We start from the raw sequence: 18135 nt of genomic DNA, 5'->3' as shown, positions 1-18135 counted from the left end.
TGTTAGGACCTAAGCAAGAAGGGATCAAGCAGGGAAAGGAAGCCACCACTTACCCAAATGAGCGACTTGGCCACCCGCTCCGCCAGCACTTCGGAGGGGGAGCAGTAGAGATCCTTGGCTATGACTGGATGGAGTGCCCCTCGGATGAACTCCTAGGCAGTTGGCCCGTCACCCCAAATGTGACTATTGACCTTGAGGGTCGCCCACTGAGTGGCATAGGGGGTCCCCAGCTCCCCAGCCTAGAGGTTTGCCATGTTTAGGGCCTGGTACTGTTCACCTTCAACTCGAGAGTAGACGCGACACAGCTCCCATTTCGACGTCGGGCACGCTGGCGCCCTCTTGGAAGGGTCACTACCAGACGACCTAGCCGACCCCTTCCCCTTCATGCTCCCCGAGCCCTCGCCTTGGGGAGCAGCCCCAGGCAACTTCGGGACAGTGCTCATGCCAACAGTCGGGTCCGAAGGTGTCCTCCAGACCAAGATCTTCATCTTCTTCGGAGGGCAACCCGCCGTCGGAGACAACGGCGCCCTCTTTGGTGTGCCCGCCTTCGGAACCCTCCCCATCCCAAGACGGGGGCACGACGGCCTTGATGCTGGCCATCTTCTTCACCGATTAAAGATCCACCATCTCTGCAAAAAATATTGGTCAAATGGTTCGGGAAGAGCGGACGAGCCATCATATTCGAATGGCCATACCCCTAGTGGCGGGGCTCAGTTTGGCTTTGACCATCCACTCCTCGCTCATCTCCTTAATTTCTAGAGAAGAGGACAAGATACCCCTCAATCGATCCACGTCCGCTGTTTCTCCGGTAGAGAGCAATGGGGAGGCATTATCGATGGTCGGGAAGGCCCACTCAATGCTGAAGCCCCACTCTTGACTACAACTGACAAAGAAGAAATGCTTCTTCCAACCTTTATTGTTGGAAGGCACGCCGCTGATCTTAAAATCGCTGCGGGTGGTCAAGTAATATCCACCTTACCCCTTACACAAGCGGAAGTAGGTCAGGAAGAGGGTCTAGGACGGCTCGATTCTAGCCCCCCGACACTCCCAGATGAAGGCCACCAAATAGCGCCAAGAGTGCGAGATCCCCTAGTAACGAAGGCAGTCCCCGATGACAGGGTGCACCGGGAGCCGCAACCCCACCTCAAGGGCCCCCACGGTCAACCTGAACCCATCGGGAAATCGGTCATATGGCCGCTGCCCAGGCCGAGGGGCGTGGAGGCCATAACACTCCGGGATGCGATAACGATCCCGGAGTACCCTCAAAAGATCCTCGGTCACCACCGAGTCCACATCATGCCACGACTTGAGAGCCTCAAGTGCGGCAGAACTCCTTGAGGCCTCTGAGGAGGCGCTACTCGAGGACACAATGACTACTACATCCCATGGACTCCCAAAGGAAGAAGATGAAGGTGATGGAGATGGAGACGGAGACATCCCGACCTTGAAGTTGCAAGAAAGAAGCCGAGGTGCAAGACGAAGGACCGAAGCAAAGACGATGGCAAAGGTGATGGCAACCGCTTTGGAGGGGGTTTATAAAAGGCAGGCTGCACCACTGCAAGACGGCGATTGGGTTTCCCGAGGAGAGAAACAGTCATAGCATTTAAGACCCGTCACAACCCCTCGGATCCGCCAGATTTGCCTGCCTCAGAGCTCCCGCCGGGGCGTCCCATCACCCGAAAAACCCCATCGAAGGCCATTCGAAACAAAAGTTTCCTACCAGGTACCATGTCGCTTTGCCTGGCTCCCCACGTGGTACGATAGCGTCAGGGTGAAAACCGGCACATCGCCTAACAAAATCGCTCGGCTCACAGGTTCAGCTCCTGCCCGGGTCGCTCCAAATCACTCCCGACTTACGACCTGCCAGCACCAAAACCTGAGCCCGAGTATAGTCACTCGGTTCATGGGTCCAGCTCCCACCCGGGTCGCTCCAGATCGCTCCCGACTTGCGACCTACCGGCTCCAAAACCTGAGCTCGAGTATAGTCACTCGGCTCACAGGTCCAACTCCCGCCCGGGTCGCTCTGGATTGCTCCCGACTTGTGACCCGACGGCACCAAAACTTGAGCTCGAGTATAGTCACTCGGCTCACGGGTCCAGCTCCCGCTCGGGTTGCTCCAGATCGCTCCCGACTTGCTACCCGCCGGCACCAAAACCTGAGCCCAAGTATAGTCACTCGACTCATGGGTCCAGCTCCTGCCCGGGTCGCTCTAGATCGCTCCCGACTTGCGACATGCCGGCACCAAAACCTAAGCCCGAGTATAGTCACTCGGCTCACGGGTCTAGCCCCCGCTTGGGTCGCTCCAGATCGCTCCCAACTTGTGACCCGCCAACACCAAAACCTAAGCCCGAGTATAGTCACTCGGCTCACAGGTCTAGCTCCTGCCCGAGTTACTCCAGATCACTCCCGACTTGTGACCCGCCGGTACCAAAACCTGAGCCCAAGTATAGTCACTCGGCTTATAAGTCCAGCTCTTGCCCGAGTCACTCTAGATCGCTCCCAACTTGCGACCCGCTGGCACTAAAACCTGAGCCCGAGTTTAGTCACTCGACTCACAAGTCCAGCTCCTGCCCGGGTCGCTCCAGATCGCCCTCGACTTGCGATCTGCCGGCACCAAAACCTGAGCCCGAGTATAGTCACTCGGCTCACGAGTCTAGCTCCTGCCTGAATCGCTTTAGATTGCTCCCAACTTGCGACCTACCGGCACCAAAACCTGAGCTCAAGTTCAGTCACTCAGCTTATGGGTCCAGCTCCTGCCCGGGTTGCTCCAGATCGCTCCTAACTTGCGACCCGCCGGCACCAAAACCTGAGCCTGAGTTTAGTCACTCGGCTTACGGGTCCAGCTCCTGCCCAAGTCACTCTAGATTGCTCCCGACTTGCGATCTGCCGGCACCAAAACCTGAGCCCGAGTATAGTCACTCGGCTCATAGGTCTAGCTCCTGCCCGGGTCGCTCCAGATCGCTCCCGACTTGCAACCCGCTGGCACCAAAACCTGAGCCCGAGTATAGTCACTCGGCTCACAAGTCCAACGCCTATCCAGGTTGCTCCAGATTGCTCCCGACTTGTGACCCGCCGGCATCAAAACTTGAGCCCGGACTCAGTCACTCGGCCCACGGGACCAACCTTCAAACCAAGTGGCTCCAACTCGAGCCTCGATTTGCGACTCGTCGATCCTCCACCAAGTCGCCCTATCACGGCCTACGATTTATGACTCGCTGGCCCTAACTCCGAGCCATGCCAAACTGATTATCCGACTTACGACGCGTTGATCTCGCCTCCTCTAGCCCCGACCACCCGATCGGTGGAGGCAATCCTTCCCGAGGCATGGGGCGTTGTCCCTCCAAACTGCCCCACGACGAGCCAATCCAGCTTCCCCTCGTAAGCAATCAACACGATCGCATCACTACAACCCAAGCATGCATGTCGGCCCTTTAGGGACCCCACGGCACGCCTTAAAGGGGGGGGGGGGAGTGATAAGGCATATTTGGGCCCAAGACACGTCACAACCGATGCTTATGAGGCATGCCACAACCGTCTGCGTCATAGCCGATGCCACATGCCAAGTCAGAATCCGTACCGAAATGTTGTTCAACATGTCCCGTCTCGAGAGCTCAAGGTGGTGTCGTCTGACGCCGCTCCGCACGTCCCGAGATGGCGGCCAGTCAGAAGTACTGTCCCATCCCTCGAGAATCAGTGGCCACGCCGAACCCGCATGCAACCGACCCTCATACGATAGTATAAAAGCCTATGGCCGACATTTGGCTAGAGGGGAGGGAAAAAATAATTTCAACCCACAACTGACTTGCTCGTCGGAGGGGCCAAAGTTGGGAATCACCCGACGAAGGCCTTTTTTGCAAGCCAGCGACCACCCCCGAGCCACGAGCGCCTCGACTAAGAAATCGCCATCTAGTGAACGAGGGCGAGTTGTCACCCAACTTGGGAACGGAGAGACGCAGCTCAACACAGACGGTGCCCGGACCAAGAAACGCTGACCAACACCCCGTCGCGAAGGCCCGACCTACCGCGGCGTCCAGTTCAACCGATAGAGAACTCCCGACATCGACCCATGGACCAAGCTGTGCTGACTCACCAGCCACGACACATTTGTTCACCAACAATCATCACATACTAAAAGTCCATAAAAATTTTTCTTTCATGAGAAGAGTAAGGAAGAATTCATGGGAAAGGAGCATCAAATGAAGGATCAAAATTCCATGAATGAAATCCATGAGAGATATATTTGTCATTGAAATCAATGAGTGAAGGGACTAAGTGTATCAAAAATCATTAAGTGATGGAGCAAGAGTATGAAATAAATTTGATACAAGTAAATTGATATTCCGGATTTCATGAAAGCCTTATTTACGAAATGTAATAATTTCATGAAAGCTTTACTTAAAAAATCGAGTATGTTTGGAAAAGATATACAACAAATTCATACATTCAGACAATTTAACATCCCTAACTTTGCAAATAATCATCACATGAGAAATAAGACATCAAGTTGTAAATACTAAAAGTCGAATCTTTTCTTTTGTAAATATCATGAGAAAGAAAAAACGTTCTCGATTTAAAAAGAAAACCAAGAAATTCGAAGAATATATCAAGGAATTTATGTATTCAAAAGATTTATCATGCCTAATTCTTAGAGTGTTGCAAGCATTAAACCATCATCAAGAAGTGCATCATAATATTGAAAAGCACATGACATCACAAGGTATGTCATGGAATGTAAGAAGTATCAAAGAGTACAACTCATCATGGTACGTTTTAGTTCCCTACTTCCTTTTATTAGGAGAAGAAAATACATAACCTATTCGGGTGGTGGTAAATCAAAATGTCTAAACAAAAGTATTCAATTGCCGACGAATTTGTTACATCTCGGTTAAGATTTGATCTTGACATAGTTCAATTCGATCCAGTCGAGTCACTATTGGATCGGTAGATGAGGAGGGTGCTTGCTCTGTTGGAGGTGTTGCCTCAAGGGGACTAGTAGGAAGAGAATGACTTTTCCTATATATAGGTATTTCTGGTTCTGGTTCAGGTGGGGGAGGTTTAGTCCTCCTAGGTAATCTAGTCCAAATTTCGTTTCTTACTATACATCTTAATCTTCTTAATAGGTTTCCATTGATGATATTGAATCGATCTAGTTTTACGGTTTCTTCATCAGATGGAATAACTATGTTATGTGCATGCATTAGTCTAGTGATTAAACCACCATATGGAAACATCATATCTTTTGTTGAGAGTTCAATCATGTTTTGTTTTATTAGATATCCAAAACAGTTGTCGTGTCCTACCATAATTCAATACATTGTTCCTAATTCCATTTGACTAACATCATCATGATGGTATTGTTTTGGAAGTAGGATACTTATCACAATATGATGAAGCAATTTTGTGCTAAATGGTAGCAAATGTTCACAACTTTTTGAAACGATGGACAGATTTGGATTTCCAAAGATAGTTCATAATACCTCAGAATACATAACCCAAACTGATTCTTCATCCCATAGCCCTCTAAAGTAACAACCTCTTCTTTTCTCAGGAATTCCTACAATGTTACAAATTACACTATCCATGATGGTATGTGATGCCTTGAGAGATAAGTGGACACCCTATCGTTTCATCCACATACAAGTTATTATAAAACAAATGAACAAGTCTATGAAGGATATCTAAGTTGGCAAACCATTGAATTGGTTCTAAATTACTCAATTCTTCTAGATCTATATATTTTCCCTTATGAACACTTCTAGATTCAAAGGTTGGGAATTTAAGGGCATGTTGAGGGGAATAAAAAAGTATGAAATTATAGGTTTCATCTACTCTCCTCTTTCCTTTGTCCCTTGAGGATCTTCTAGATGCCATGGAACTACACAAGTTATCAAAGAGAGAACTACAAGTAAGAAGCAAGATCTTATCAATGAATTGAGAGAATAGTGTTGAGGATTACCCTTGTAGTGATCCCTTGAAAAATTGAGATTGATCCTTAGATTTGTAGAAGAGAAGGGTTTTCTTGGATTTCTAGAAGAAGAGCAAGAAGAATGAGAGGAGGATAAAGGTTTAGAGGTGTAGGAAAGCTTGGGGGCAGTTCTATCGCCAGCCCTAAAAGGGTTTATATAGGGCAGAGTTGCGGGTGGTGCTACTACCAGCTGGGTGGTGCCACCACCTACAACTAGTGCTTACTAACGGTGCTACTGCTAGTCCAATGATGCCACCACTGGTGCACTGTTTTTCCTCAAGGTGTTGTTTTCTTTGTCTAGCATTATTGCTTCTATTTTGAGACTCTTGCCTCTTTTTCATTTGAGACAAGCAAGATCACAATCATAGTGTGGTGCAAACGCTTATTTACATAAATATCATATTAACTCATTTCGAAATTTTGACTTTCATAAGAATACTTATAGAAATGATTAGTTCAAACATGCCAATGATCCATGAATCAGATCTTTTGTTTTGTGTATTGCAAAGAGAATGAATAAAAGTAAAAAATCTCGAAAAAGAAGATTCAATTTTCAAAGGTCGAGAAATCCAGAAAATATAAAAGAGGAACTCACGGAATTCTTAAGTTTCAAATATCGAGAAAAAGATCAAATGTTTATAACATAAGATTTCAAATAATCATTGCATCATCAGGTCATCAAGCATGATTTCATTGAATATGAAGCATCTTCAATCATTTTATAACTGATAATTTTAATTCTAATGATCTTTCCTTTATTGTTTTGTCTAGAGAGCTTTATGGGGTATTTTGGATCTCCGATAATAAGCCTTGAGCATCCACTATCAAAATATTATTTTTGCTCCTATCTTGTGATGATAAACATTTCTACAAAAAAGGATGATTTTTAGGTAATCATTTAACCTTAAGTGCCTCAAAAATCGATCTACTCAACTTATCGTTTTGCATGGAGTTCTTTACGGTTTCTTTATGAACCCAAATCAATTTGTGTGAACTAAATCTTTTAAATGGACATTTACAAGTAATATGTCCGAGTTTGCAACAAAAGTTGCAATTAGTGGGGGGTGATACATGCAAGGTAGGGCCTTTAACAAAGGTAGTTGGATTTTGGTGAGAGCTACTCAAAAATCCGATTCTGCCTTTTCTATGAACGTGACCCTTATTGGCAAGGATAATGTTCAAAGGACTTGCTACCAACCTTAAACTTTTCTAAAGTTTCTTTAAGTAGTAAGTTTTCATTCTCAAGTTCCTCTAAGTGTTCACACTTAGTGCATGGTGTTGAATATCGGATTTTGATGATGAAACCAATTGATAATGTTTATAATTTGATCTGTGTTTTGAGTGACACAGGAAGCTTTGATCAAGGTGAGACAATTAAAGAAAAAAGAATCATGTTGGGCTAGAATGAAACATATCAGAAGATTGGACGTGGAGCCGAGGATCGAGCGACATATCAACAGAATGCTTCAGGCCATGGGTTCGGGCATCGGGCCAAGAAGAGCGAAAATTGCACCAAGGAAATCGGAGTTGTGGTGGTCAACTAGCCGATTGGACAATAGGCCGCAAGAGAGGATGATGTGCCGAAGATTCGGATGAGGCATCGATGAACCAATGACATGCCAGACAACATTTGATTAGCTTTGTAATAATTATCTAGATCGAAGTAGGTTTTAAGTGTGTAGGATTAACTATGATAGCGGTCAAGGTATAAAGCAAAATGAAGTCTCGGAGTCAAGAACGAGATTTCGTTGGGAGTTTGAGAGTTCGTTGGAAGTTCGGACATTCGTCGAACGTTCTGTCGAAATTGATTGGGAAGTCTAGGAGCTTGCCAAAGAAGCTCGTCGGAACTCGCCAAGAAGATCGTCATAAAGTCTAAGGGCTTGTCGGGAGTCCACTAGAACATTGCTGAAAGATCGTCGGAAGTTCGCCGGAAGCTCGCCGGAAGAAACCTAGGCTTACCAAACTTATTTAGCTTAGTGTGTCTTAAAATTCGTAGTTAGCATATAATTGGGTTGGAATTGGGTCAACTCAATTAGGGGCCAACTGGGCCCAAGTTTGGGCTGTGTTAGGCCAAGTGAAAGGCCCAAACAGTGATCCAACAAGTGGAACCATCGTGGCACAGTCTCTGAGACTGTATCAGGCTATGGTACCGCCCAGACACAATCTTTGAGAGACTGTCAGGCGATGGTACCACCAAATTCGGTGGTGGTACTGCCCACTATCAGAAAGTACTGGCGGTGGTACCCCTAGTACCCTAAAAACCGGGGATGAGATATTTTTAGGCTCCAAGTTTGAATCCATTTAGAGCCTACAAATACCCCTCTCATCCCTACTTAGATTACATAAGCACAAAGAACTTAAATGTGAGAAAATGCTATAGCAATTACTTGAGAGATCCCCTCCTCTAGCTTAAGTTTAGAATTCTGTTTAGAGAGGAGTGAGTGCTTGTAAAAGGTTGTCTTCTAAACCAGTGAAAAGGAGAAGTGGGGTGTAAAAGAGTAGTTGATCTTTGCCCATTGAAAGAAGATCATTAGTAGATGCTGGTGACCTCAATAGAGGAGGAATCAGAAGTGGATGTAGGTCACAATGACCGAACCACTACAAATTCCGATGTGCTCATCTCCATTGTGCTTTTCATTACTACCATTACTTTCTAACTTAAATTGATAGTTTATTTACTCTAAAGTCAAGCACCTTATGAGATTGATTTTTATCATACAAAGTTTTTCGAAGATTTTTGAACTAACGATGCTTTTATCCGCTGCACTAATTCACCCCCCCGCCCTAGTGTCGACTTGTTCCTAACACATGGAGGCAATGAAGGACTATCATGCTTAAAATTTTCAAATTTAGTATTTAAAAGGGCATGCTCCTTTTTTAAACAATTAAATTTTTTGCTCATAATTCTACATCGAACAAATTGTGAAAAGCACTTAAAACCTCACTGAAAGATAAATTTGCATCTAATGAATCACTTACCTTATCTTCGATAGCCATTAGTGCATAGTTGGTGATTTCCTTGTTACTTTGTTCTTCGTCTTCGAAATTTCTCGAATCATCCCATGTTACTTTGAGTGCCTTCTTCTTATTTGGTTGCTTCTTCTTCACTTAGGGACATTCGCTTTTGAAATGTCCCAGCTTCTTGCATTTGTAGCATATAACTTGTTCTTTCTTAAGTTCAATTTTTTTTTTAGTGTCATTTTTAGATTTATTTCTTTTTATGAATTTTTAAACTTTTTTGTCAAAAGTGCTAAGTCATCATTATAGTCCTCATCACTTGAATTTTATTTTAAGTGATCTTCATGAGTTCTTAGTGTTATATCCTTCCTGTATTTTGGAAGGTTAATCTCAAGTTGCAAGTCATTTCGTAGGTCATCAAAGACCCAATAAGTTCTTCGAGTGAAAAGTTGTTCAAGTTCTTGGATTCTTGAATTGCCGTTATTTTAGGATCATAAGTCTTTGAGAGAGATCTTAATATTTTGTTAACAAGTTCTAAATTAGAAAAAATTTTACCAAGTCCTTTTAGATCATTGACGACGTCCGTAAATCGAGTGTACATGTCTCCAATGGTCTCACTTGGTTTCATCTAAAACAATTCATAAGTACGGACTAAAAGATTAATTTTGGACTCCTTTACTATACTAGTGCCCTCTTGAGTGATTTCGAGTGTATGCCAAATATCAAAAGTCGTTTCATAAATAGACACTCGCTTGGACTCATTTTTATCTAAAGCACAAAACAAGGCATTCATATCCTTGACATTTAAAGCAAAAGTCTTCTTCTCCAACTCATTCCAATTGTTTATTGGAAGAGAAGACTTTTGAAAGTTATTTTCCATAATGTTCTATAACTCAAAATCCATAGAAATTAGAAAAATCCTCATTCTAATTTTTCAATAGGTGTAATCCATCCCATTAAACATGGGTGGACGTGTGATTGAGTGACCCTTTTGATTGCCGGCAAATGCCATCTCTCTTGGATTTCAAACTAAAATGAGAGTGACTTTGCTCTGATACCAATTGTTAGAATCAAGAATGACACCCGCGGGGGGGGGGGGGGGGGGGGGGGGGGGGGTAAATTAGTGCAGCGGATAAAAACAACAAATTTCAATGATTTTGGAAAACTTCATTTGATGAAATTCTAAGTTCGACGAAAACCCTTAGTTAGACTCGAATAAGTTTGCAAGTGAGTAGAGAAGAGGGAATTGTACAATTTGAAATGAAGTAAAGTAAAATGCAGTAAAGAGAATAAGCAGTAAGGAAAGAACACACCAAAATTTATAATGGTTCGGTCGTTGTGACCTAAATCCACTTTCGATTCCTCCTTCATCAAGGTCACTAGCATCCACTAAGGGTCTTCCTTCAATAGGCGAAGATTAACTAACTTTTTACAATGCTTTTTCCTTTTCACAGGTTTAGGAGATAACTCTTACAAGTCTCACACCTCTTCTTGGATGATTGCAAAACTAAAGGAAGAGAGGAGGACTCTTGCACTTTTACAATATTTTTATACCCCAACACTTAAAGATTTTTTCACACTTAGATATGCTACACTTTCATGCTGAAACGAGAGGTATTTATAAGCCTCATGACTTCAAAATTGGAGCCAAAAGGTGTTTTATCTTTGATTTTTGGGGTACTAGTGGTACCATCACCACGGTACTACCGTTTGAGACTCTAACACTAGGCGGTACCACCGCCTAGACTAGCGTTACCACAACCTGATAAAGTCTTGGATACTAAGCTCTAGCGATACCACCGCTTGACAGGGTGGTACCATCGCTTGGCGGTAATAACTACCGGCGGTGCCATCGTCGAGACCACTTGGTACCGCTTGGCGGTAATAACTACTGGTGGTACTACCGCCAAGACCACTTGAGAGACCATTCCCTAGGTGGTTCCACCGCCCCAGGCGGTGCCATCGCCAAACAGGGTCCAACAACCTGGTTAGGCATTTCCAACGAGTTTCTTCTCGACAATTACGATAGCATTTCCGATGAACCTTCGGACTTCCGACGAACTCTCGAACTCCCAACAAAATCTCAATCTTAGCTCCGGCATTTCGTTTTGCTTTATGCATTGATCCCTATCGTAGTTAGTCCTACAAACTTTTTTCAACATATAGATTCTATCAAATAATTTACTAATTGATTTGATTATCAAAATTCGAAATTCAATTATATATGTATATATATGTATATATGTATGTATACATATGTATATATATGTATGTATACATATGTATATATATGTATGTATACATATATATATATGTATATATATACATATACATATATGTATATACATATACATATATGTATATGTATATATATACATATACATATATGTATATGTATATATATGCATATACATATATGTATATGTATATATATGCATATACATATATGTATATGTATATATATACATATATATGTATATGTATATATATATACATATACATATATATGTATATATATACATATATATACATATATATGTATATATATACATATATACATATATAGATAGATATATACATATACATATATAGATATATATATACACATATATATGCTGATAAGATCGAATTTTGCAGAGGAATATTTCTGACACGGAAAACATACTTTAATCTAATCTCTCTCTCTTCTTAGCAAGATTCTTCCTGGACCACATAAAAGGAGAGTATGACATCCTTGTCTGGAACACAAGCTGGACTGCAGAAAGCAAGCATGACCACCTTCTGGAAGAAAGGTCCATCGGAACCAACTTACCGTGAATTAAGAGCTTAAAAAAAGGAATTGATACGAACACAATGGTTGGAAAAAATAACAAATCTAAGCTTCTATTTCAGTTCATCCCTACTGTGATTACCAAGGATTGTATTGCCTTATCTACAAAAGAATGATTTGCCTCTTCTATAGTTACAGGACAAAAAAGGAAACAAGTTGCAGCAAGATCAATAGCAAAAAAGAAGAGACAAATAAGGGTGAAAAAGAATTAGGACTGATCAACCGTCAACAACTTGTCAAAAACCTCTGTTTCCACTTGCTTCTACCTTCCCTGTATTGATGTGACGAATCAAATTAAATTCCTGCCCTTCTGCCATGGGAGAAGGCCAGTTTGTGGGTCAATGAAGGCGATAGAAACCCAATCCCTAAGCCCTGTATCGTTAACCTCGCAGAATCTGCTTGACCAATCTGATGGTTCCACTGCCTTTGTTCCCAGCCCTGGTGCCCGGTCCTTCGACCCCACATTCTCCTCATTTTGCCAATCGGCAACGTAGGTCGCCACCCTCCGGTAAAACTTCTCCTTGAACACTTCCCACACTTGATACTTGTAATGGTTGATCACTATAAGTCCCTTCTCCATGTTCACATACCTCATCCCTTCTTTCAAATGGAAATGGTGCACGACATTGATGAGAGAAGGATTCAGTACCTCTGGACGAACAATAGACTTGTGCCGTTCAGGTGCACCCAGCCTACATGTGTATCCCACCATGACACCCTCCGGCGGTTTTGTCTTTCTTCCCGAAGGTCCAAAACTGTAGCAAGCTGTTCTGAGCTCTCCAATCCAAGGCATACTCGAGTAGTTCTGGAGGACATCATGAAGCGTGAAATTGGTTGGTAGGTATAAGAATTCATCGACATCAATGAATCCCACCCACTCGCAATAACCTCTGGCGCGAAGCGCACAATGTGCAAAACCTGCTTCCTGAGTCTTCACCCAGGGCCACAAATGGCGACTGACAACGTAATTGGACATGCCGAGTGATTCAATCACTTGCTCAATGTCATCATCACTGTCGTTATCGTAGATGAACCACCGCTCGACCCCAATGAGTGAGTGGTAGATGATCCATTCCGGGAGGAACCTGGCTTGGTTGCGCATCATTGTGCACACGCACATGGTGTGCCGGTTCTTCCTGCTGCTTAACCGGAGGGTCTCAGGGCGGGCAACGGACGGGAGGGTGATGGCACCACGGCCCTTGGTCTTGACTGATACAAGGGGAGGATTGGGTTCAGATTGGCTGCGGAAACGAAGAAGGACGCTGGGTGGGGTGTTGCAGCGGATGATTTCCTGGGCTGCAGTGAGGGCAGGGGAGGTCAGAAGGTACTTGGGCTTGGCAAAGTTCCAGCCAAAGACGCACACGTAGCGAGAAGGGTCGGAGAGGCGGGCAGGACGGAGGTTGAAGCCTTTTGCAAAGACAACAGTGGAGTTGTCGTGGGGGTCGAGAAAGGCGGCGTAGGTGAGATGGTCCCAAGGCCGGGGTTTGAGCAGGGGGAGATCAGGCGAAAGGGAGATAGAGAAGCCGCGAGGCGCAAGGGGGCAGCGGATGAAGGAAGTTGGAAAGGAGGGGATGATGGCCGGGAGCCGGAGGTCAGCAACGGGGGAAGAGGAGGAGGTGGTGGGATTGCTCGGGGGATAGTAGAGGCAAACAAGGTCTAATCTTGGGAGGGAGCTGGAGAATTGGAGGAAGACGAGGACTTGGTCCGGGAAGGAGATGGCTTCTTGGATACGGATGGAAGAAGGGTTGTTACTGCCACGCTTTGCGGCGATGGTGGCCGTGGCCGTGGCCGTGGCGGATATGGACTCTCGCCGGAGGAAGGAGTGATCGGTGGCGACAGCGTTGATGACCGAAGTCTGCCATGTCGGCAGCAGCACCGGGCGGAACGACACTGCCAAATCCAGATCGGAGATGCATCAAAAGCCAACAAGGAAGATTAGATTGCCAGGGAAAAAAAAGAAAAAGATGGCGAAATGAACTAAACACACTTTGACATCATTAAAACATGATCTATTGAGAACAAACGATTTCAAGAATAGAAATGTGGGAAAGCAACGGAGGAGAGGAAAAGATAATATAGATAAGAGGAGTTTAGCCGATTTGGTAGTGGAATAAAAGGCGCAAGCAACGAATTTGATGCCAACAAAGGATTCTTAGAGAAACAAAAGGAAATTAAATTACGATGTTATTGTTAGATTTGAAGGATCTGAGTGAATCAAGTAACCTAATCCATTAAATTTCACATAAATCTTCCAAGCAATTGGAGAAGGATGAAGAAAAACGAGGAAAAGCCTACAAATTCGGATGATAATTAGTAAGAAGAAACACAGAGAGATCTGCAAAAGACACAAGATATGGATCACAATCCATGGGATTTAGCTAAAAAACAGCAGGCAAAATAAAATCCAAAACAAAATTCGGGAGAAAACCAATAAGAGAAAAAAGATCCTTTTTCCGAATTCCACAGGATTACCTCCGAAGATTCGGAAGGTGGAGAAGGCGACGGTGGCAAAGAGGGGGCAGCAGAGGAAGGCGACCAGGGCAAACCACGAGGACGAAGCGGAGGAGCCCCTCGCCCAGGCCCTCCCTCCGCCTGCTCTCCGCCGGCCTTTCATGGATGACCTCAGCACTCCCGGCAGCGTCTGCAGCGAAGCACCAGATCCGAACCTCCTCGTCCTCTCCCGTGCGACCAGCAGCCACTCATAGGCAAGCAGCCCGTTCGACAGAGGGTACCATCGCGTGTGTCGGCTCCGAAAGCGGTGGTTATAAGGAAGAGAGGAATCACCGCAGAGAGAGAGAGAGAGAGGAGGAGGAGGAGGAGGCGGAGGAGAGGCGAGATGCTGTCCGTCTGTGACTTGTGACTTGTGACTTCGTGCTCTCTTTGTGATTGCCCCGAGCCGATGGATTGTGTTGTTTTGGTGCGATGTGCTTAATGACGGGGTTAGCTTTTGAAATTTAACGGTATCCGCGAGCTGTTCGACGAAACATTCCATCTGATTGTAACGCATATCCTACCGCATCGGAGCCACTGGCTTCGTGCTACCGTTGTGATTGGGCCGAGCCGATGAACTGTGTTGTTTTGGTGCGATGTGGTTAATGACGGGGTTCGCTTTTGAAATTTAACGATACCCACGAGCAGCCGTTCGACGAAACATTCCATCTGATTGTTACGCATTTCCTACCGCATCGGAGACGGGGGCGCTTTGTGCCACCGTTTCTGTACGTTTGAGTCGGGCTGTTTCAATACTATTGGAAGCAAGTTGCTCATCGCGAATAAAGCAAAAGCAAAAGATAAATAAATTGGGTAATTTACTCAAAAAATAAAGGTTCGAATAATAAGATTTTTTTTTTGGATGGTGCCGCATGTATATTTTTACCAAGGCCACTCTTTTTACTTCAAATATCAAAACTATCCTTAAAATTGAATCGATCCTTCTTATTAAATCAGATGGTTTAATTCAAACCCGTTCAATTCAAAAGTTGGTTCAATCTGTGGTTACGGTTCGAGTCAAATAGATTTAGATTAGATCTTGTGAAGCGAATCAAGTTGATTTTGAATCAAAAGAAAAATATTTACACCAGGGTTACAGTGAAACAATGTAATTGATGGCGGCCATTATTCCTTTCCCTCCTCTACTCATCTTCAATGGTGAACAAATGTAGCAAAGTATTTACGAATGGTAGTGACATCCTCCCCTTCGATAGTGAACGATGATAGCGAACTTCTCTACTCCTCTATGGTATTTACGAATAACAGTAACATCCGCCCCTTTTCTATGACAACGTACTCCTCTACTTCTCTTCGATAACGAGCGGTGATAGCCAACTCATCTGGTCCTCTCTGGTATTTGCATCAATGATGACCATATCTCCTCTCCAACTATGAACAACAATGTCTTTGTTAACAATGGCATGCTCCCTTGACGATAAACTTCTTTTTTTAAAAAAAAAAGTGATAATTTTTTTAAATTAACTTTTTTTATTGATCCATTAAGTATGTGCATTAATCTTATTGATATTATGAGAGTCCTAAGTGTTATAATCGAGTCGGCACTAAGAGGGGGGGGGGTGAATTAGTGCAGCGGATAAAAATGACATCGGTTCAAAAAATCTTTGTTTCGATAAAATCGATATCGAAAATATATTTAACTTGAAAGCATTTGTAAGAGTGTAATAAGAAAGTACAGCAAGCAAAGTAGTTTGCAGTAAAGGTAAATTATATAAATAGAAATGCAAACCGAGTTTTATAGTGGTTCGGTCATCGTGACCTACATCCACTCTCGATTCCTCTTCACTCGAGGCCACTGGCCTCCACTACCCGATCTTCTTATTGAATCTCGTATTTTGATGATGAAACCAATTGACAAGTGTTTATGATTTGATCTATATTTTTAATGATGCAGGATGCTTCGATCAAGATGAGACAATTAAAGCAGGAAGACTCATATTGGGCCGGTGGAACATGTCAGAAGATTGGACGTCGAGCCGGAGGATCGGTCGATGTATCGACAGAAGGCTTCGAGCAATTGATTTGGGCATCAGGCCAAGAAGAACTGATATTGCGCTAAGGATATCGGAGTTGCGAAGTTAACTGGCCAATTGGGCAATAGGCCGCAAGAGAGGACGATGCGCCGAAGAATCGAATGAAGCGTCGATGGACCAATGACATGCCGGACAACATGATTCAAGCTTAGTAATAATTGTCTAGATTAAAGTATATTTTTACATGTACAGGATTAACTAAGAGGCATAAAGCAAAATGAAGTCCTGGAGTCAAGAACGCGATTTCGTTGAGAGTTCGAGAGTTCGTCGGAAGTCCGGATGTTCGTCAGAAGTTCTGCCGGAACCAATCGAGAAGTCCAGGAGCTTGATAAAGAAGCTCGTTGGAACTCGCCAAGAAGATCATCGTGAAGTCCAGGAGCTTGCTGGGAGTTCGTTGGAACATTACCGAGAGATCATCGGAAGTTTGCCGGAAGATCGCCGAAAGATCGTCGGAAGCTCGCTGGAAGAAACCTAGACTTACAGACTTGTTGAGCTTAGGAAATGTCTTAAATTTCATAGTTTGTACATAATTGGGATTGGAATTGGGCCAACCCAATTAGGGATCACTTGGACCTATGTAAGGACTATGTTGGGTCAAATAAAAGGCCCAAATAGTGACCCAAGAAGTGGCACCGTTATGGCACAATCTTCGAGACTGTGTTACGCGGTGGTACCGCCAGTCTAGGTGGTGGAATCGCCCCTGGCAGGGTGCCAGGCGGTGGTACCGCCAGTCTGGGCAGTGGTACCACCCAGTGGCAGGGAGCCAGGCAATGGTACCACCTAGTGTAGTGTTAGTGTCAGACTGACACTAGCGGTGGTACCGTCCGAACCCAGGAAACCCAGGATGAGATGTTTTTAGGCTTCAAGTTTGAATCAACTTGAGGCCTATAAATACCCCTCTCATCCCTAGTTAACACACACAAGCACAGAGAGTTTAAAAGTAAGAAAACACTGTAAAAATCACTTGAGAATTCCCTCCTCTAGCTTAAACTTAGAATTATGTTTAGAGAGGAGTGTGTGTGCTTGTAAAGGTTGTCTCCTAAACCTGTGAAAAGGAGAAGAGGGGTGTAAAAGATGGTTGGTCTTCGCCTATTGAAGGAAGACCGATAGTGGATACCGGTGGCCTCAACGGAAGAGGAATCAGCGGAGTGGATATAGGTCATGACGATCGAACCACTATAAAATTGGCGTGTTCTCTGGTTTGCATTTCTATTATTATCATTTAGTTTACTGCAAATCATTTTACTTGCTTATTGCCTTTAATACATTTACGAACACATATTTCAAGTTAAGTTTTCGAAATCGATTTTTATCGTATGAAAGAATTTTTCGAAACCGACGTATTTTACCACTGCACTAATTCACCTCCCCCCCCCCCCCCCCCCTAGTGCTGACTCTTTTCCTAACAATTGGTATCAGAGCTTCGTATTTCTTATTTGGTTTAACACCCAAGAGAAATGGCTCATTTTGGCTTTCAAGAGGATCACTCTCTCATTCGTCCTCTCTTGTTTAATGGGACGAACTACACATATTGAAAAACTCGAATGAGAGTTTTCTTGCTTTCGTTGGATTTAAATTTATGGAATATTATCGAAAACAGATTTGAAAGGTTTTCTCTTCCAATGAACCATTGGAATAATTTGGAGAAGAAGATTTTTTCCTTAAATGCTAAAGCTATGAACGCTCTATTTTACATTTTAGATAAAACTGAATTTAATCATGTTTCTATGTACGAAATGGCTTTCGATATATGGCACACTCTTGAAATCACACATGAAGGCACTAACAAAGTTAAAGATTCAAAAATCAACTTTTTGATGCATGATTTGAACTTTTTTATA

The 18135-nt window shown here is 43.9% G+C and overlaps 2 protein-coding genes across 2 annotated transcripts; one reads left to right on the top strand and one right to left on the bottom strand.

Annotated features, from left to right (window-relative positions):
• Nucleotides 1-2232: 2232 nt before the first annotated feature.
• On the top strand, nucleotides 2233-3225 carry LOC135679569 (extensin-like). Its single transcript, XM_065193456.1, has one exon. It carries the CDS (start codon nucleotides 2233-2235, stop codon nucleotides 3223-3225), a length of 993 nt encoding a protein of 330 aa, XP_065049528.1.
• Nucleotides 3226-11780: 8555 nt separating this feature from the next.
• On the bottom strand, nucleotides 11781-14785 carry LOC104000102 (glycosyltransferase family 92 protein Os08g0121900). The gene is made up of 2 exons (XM_009422050.3): nucleotides 14226-14785; nucleotides 11781-13643 (listed from the first exon to the last, which is right to left on the bottom strand). The coding sequence occupies exons 1-2, from the start codon at nucleotides 14758-14760 to the stop codon at nucleotides 12043-12045; spliced, it is 2136 nt and encodes a 711-aa protein (XP_009420325.2). The 5' UTR covers nucleotides 14761-14785; the 3' UTR covers nucleotides 11781-12042.
• Between the last annotated feature and the right edge of the window lie 3350 nt (nucleotides 14786-18135).

The sequence above is a fragment of the Musa acuminata genome, chromosome BXJ1-1, assembly GCF_036884655.1.
Source record: "Musa acuminata AAA Group cultivar baxijiao chromosome BXJ1-1, Cavendish_Baxijiao_AAA, whole genome shotgun sequence".
NCBI classification, from domain to species: Eukaryota; Viridiplantae; Streptophyta; class Magnoliopsida; order Zingiberales; family Musaceae; genus Musa; species Musa acuminata.
The sequence above is the reverse complement of the archived record's forward strand: the minus strand, read 5'-3'. Positions and strand labels throughout refer to the sequence as shown.

What these genes read in the sequence shown, in the direction of transcription:
- LOC135679569 (XM_065193456.1), top strand. Translation starts at nt 2,233, where the DNA reads ATGCCGGCACCAAAACCTAAGCCCGAGTATAGTCACTCGGCTCACGGG.
- LOC104000102 (XM_009422050.3), bottom strand. Translation starts at nt 14,760, where the DNA reads ATGCGTTACAATCAGATGGAATGTTTCGTCGAACAGCTCGCGGATACC. An exon ending in CACCTTCCGAATCTTCGGAG is followed by an intron (nt 13,644 to 14,225) that starts GTAATCCTGTGG and finishes TGGATTTGGCAG; the next exon opens with TGTCGTTCCGCCCGGTGCTG.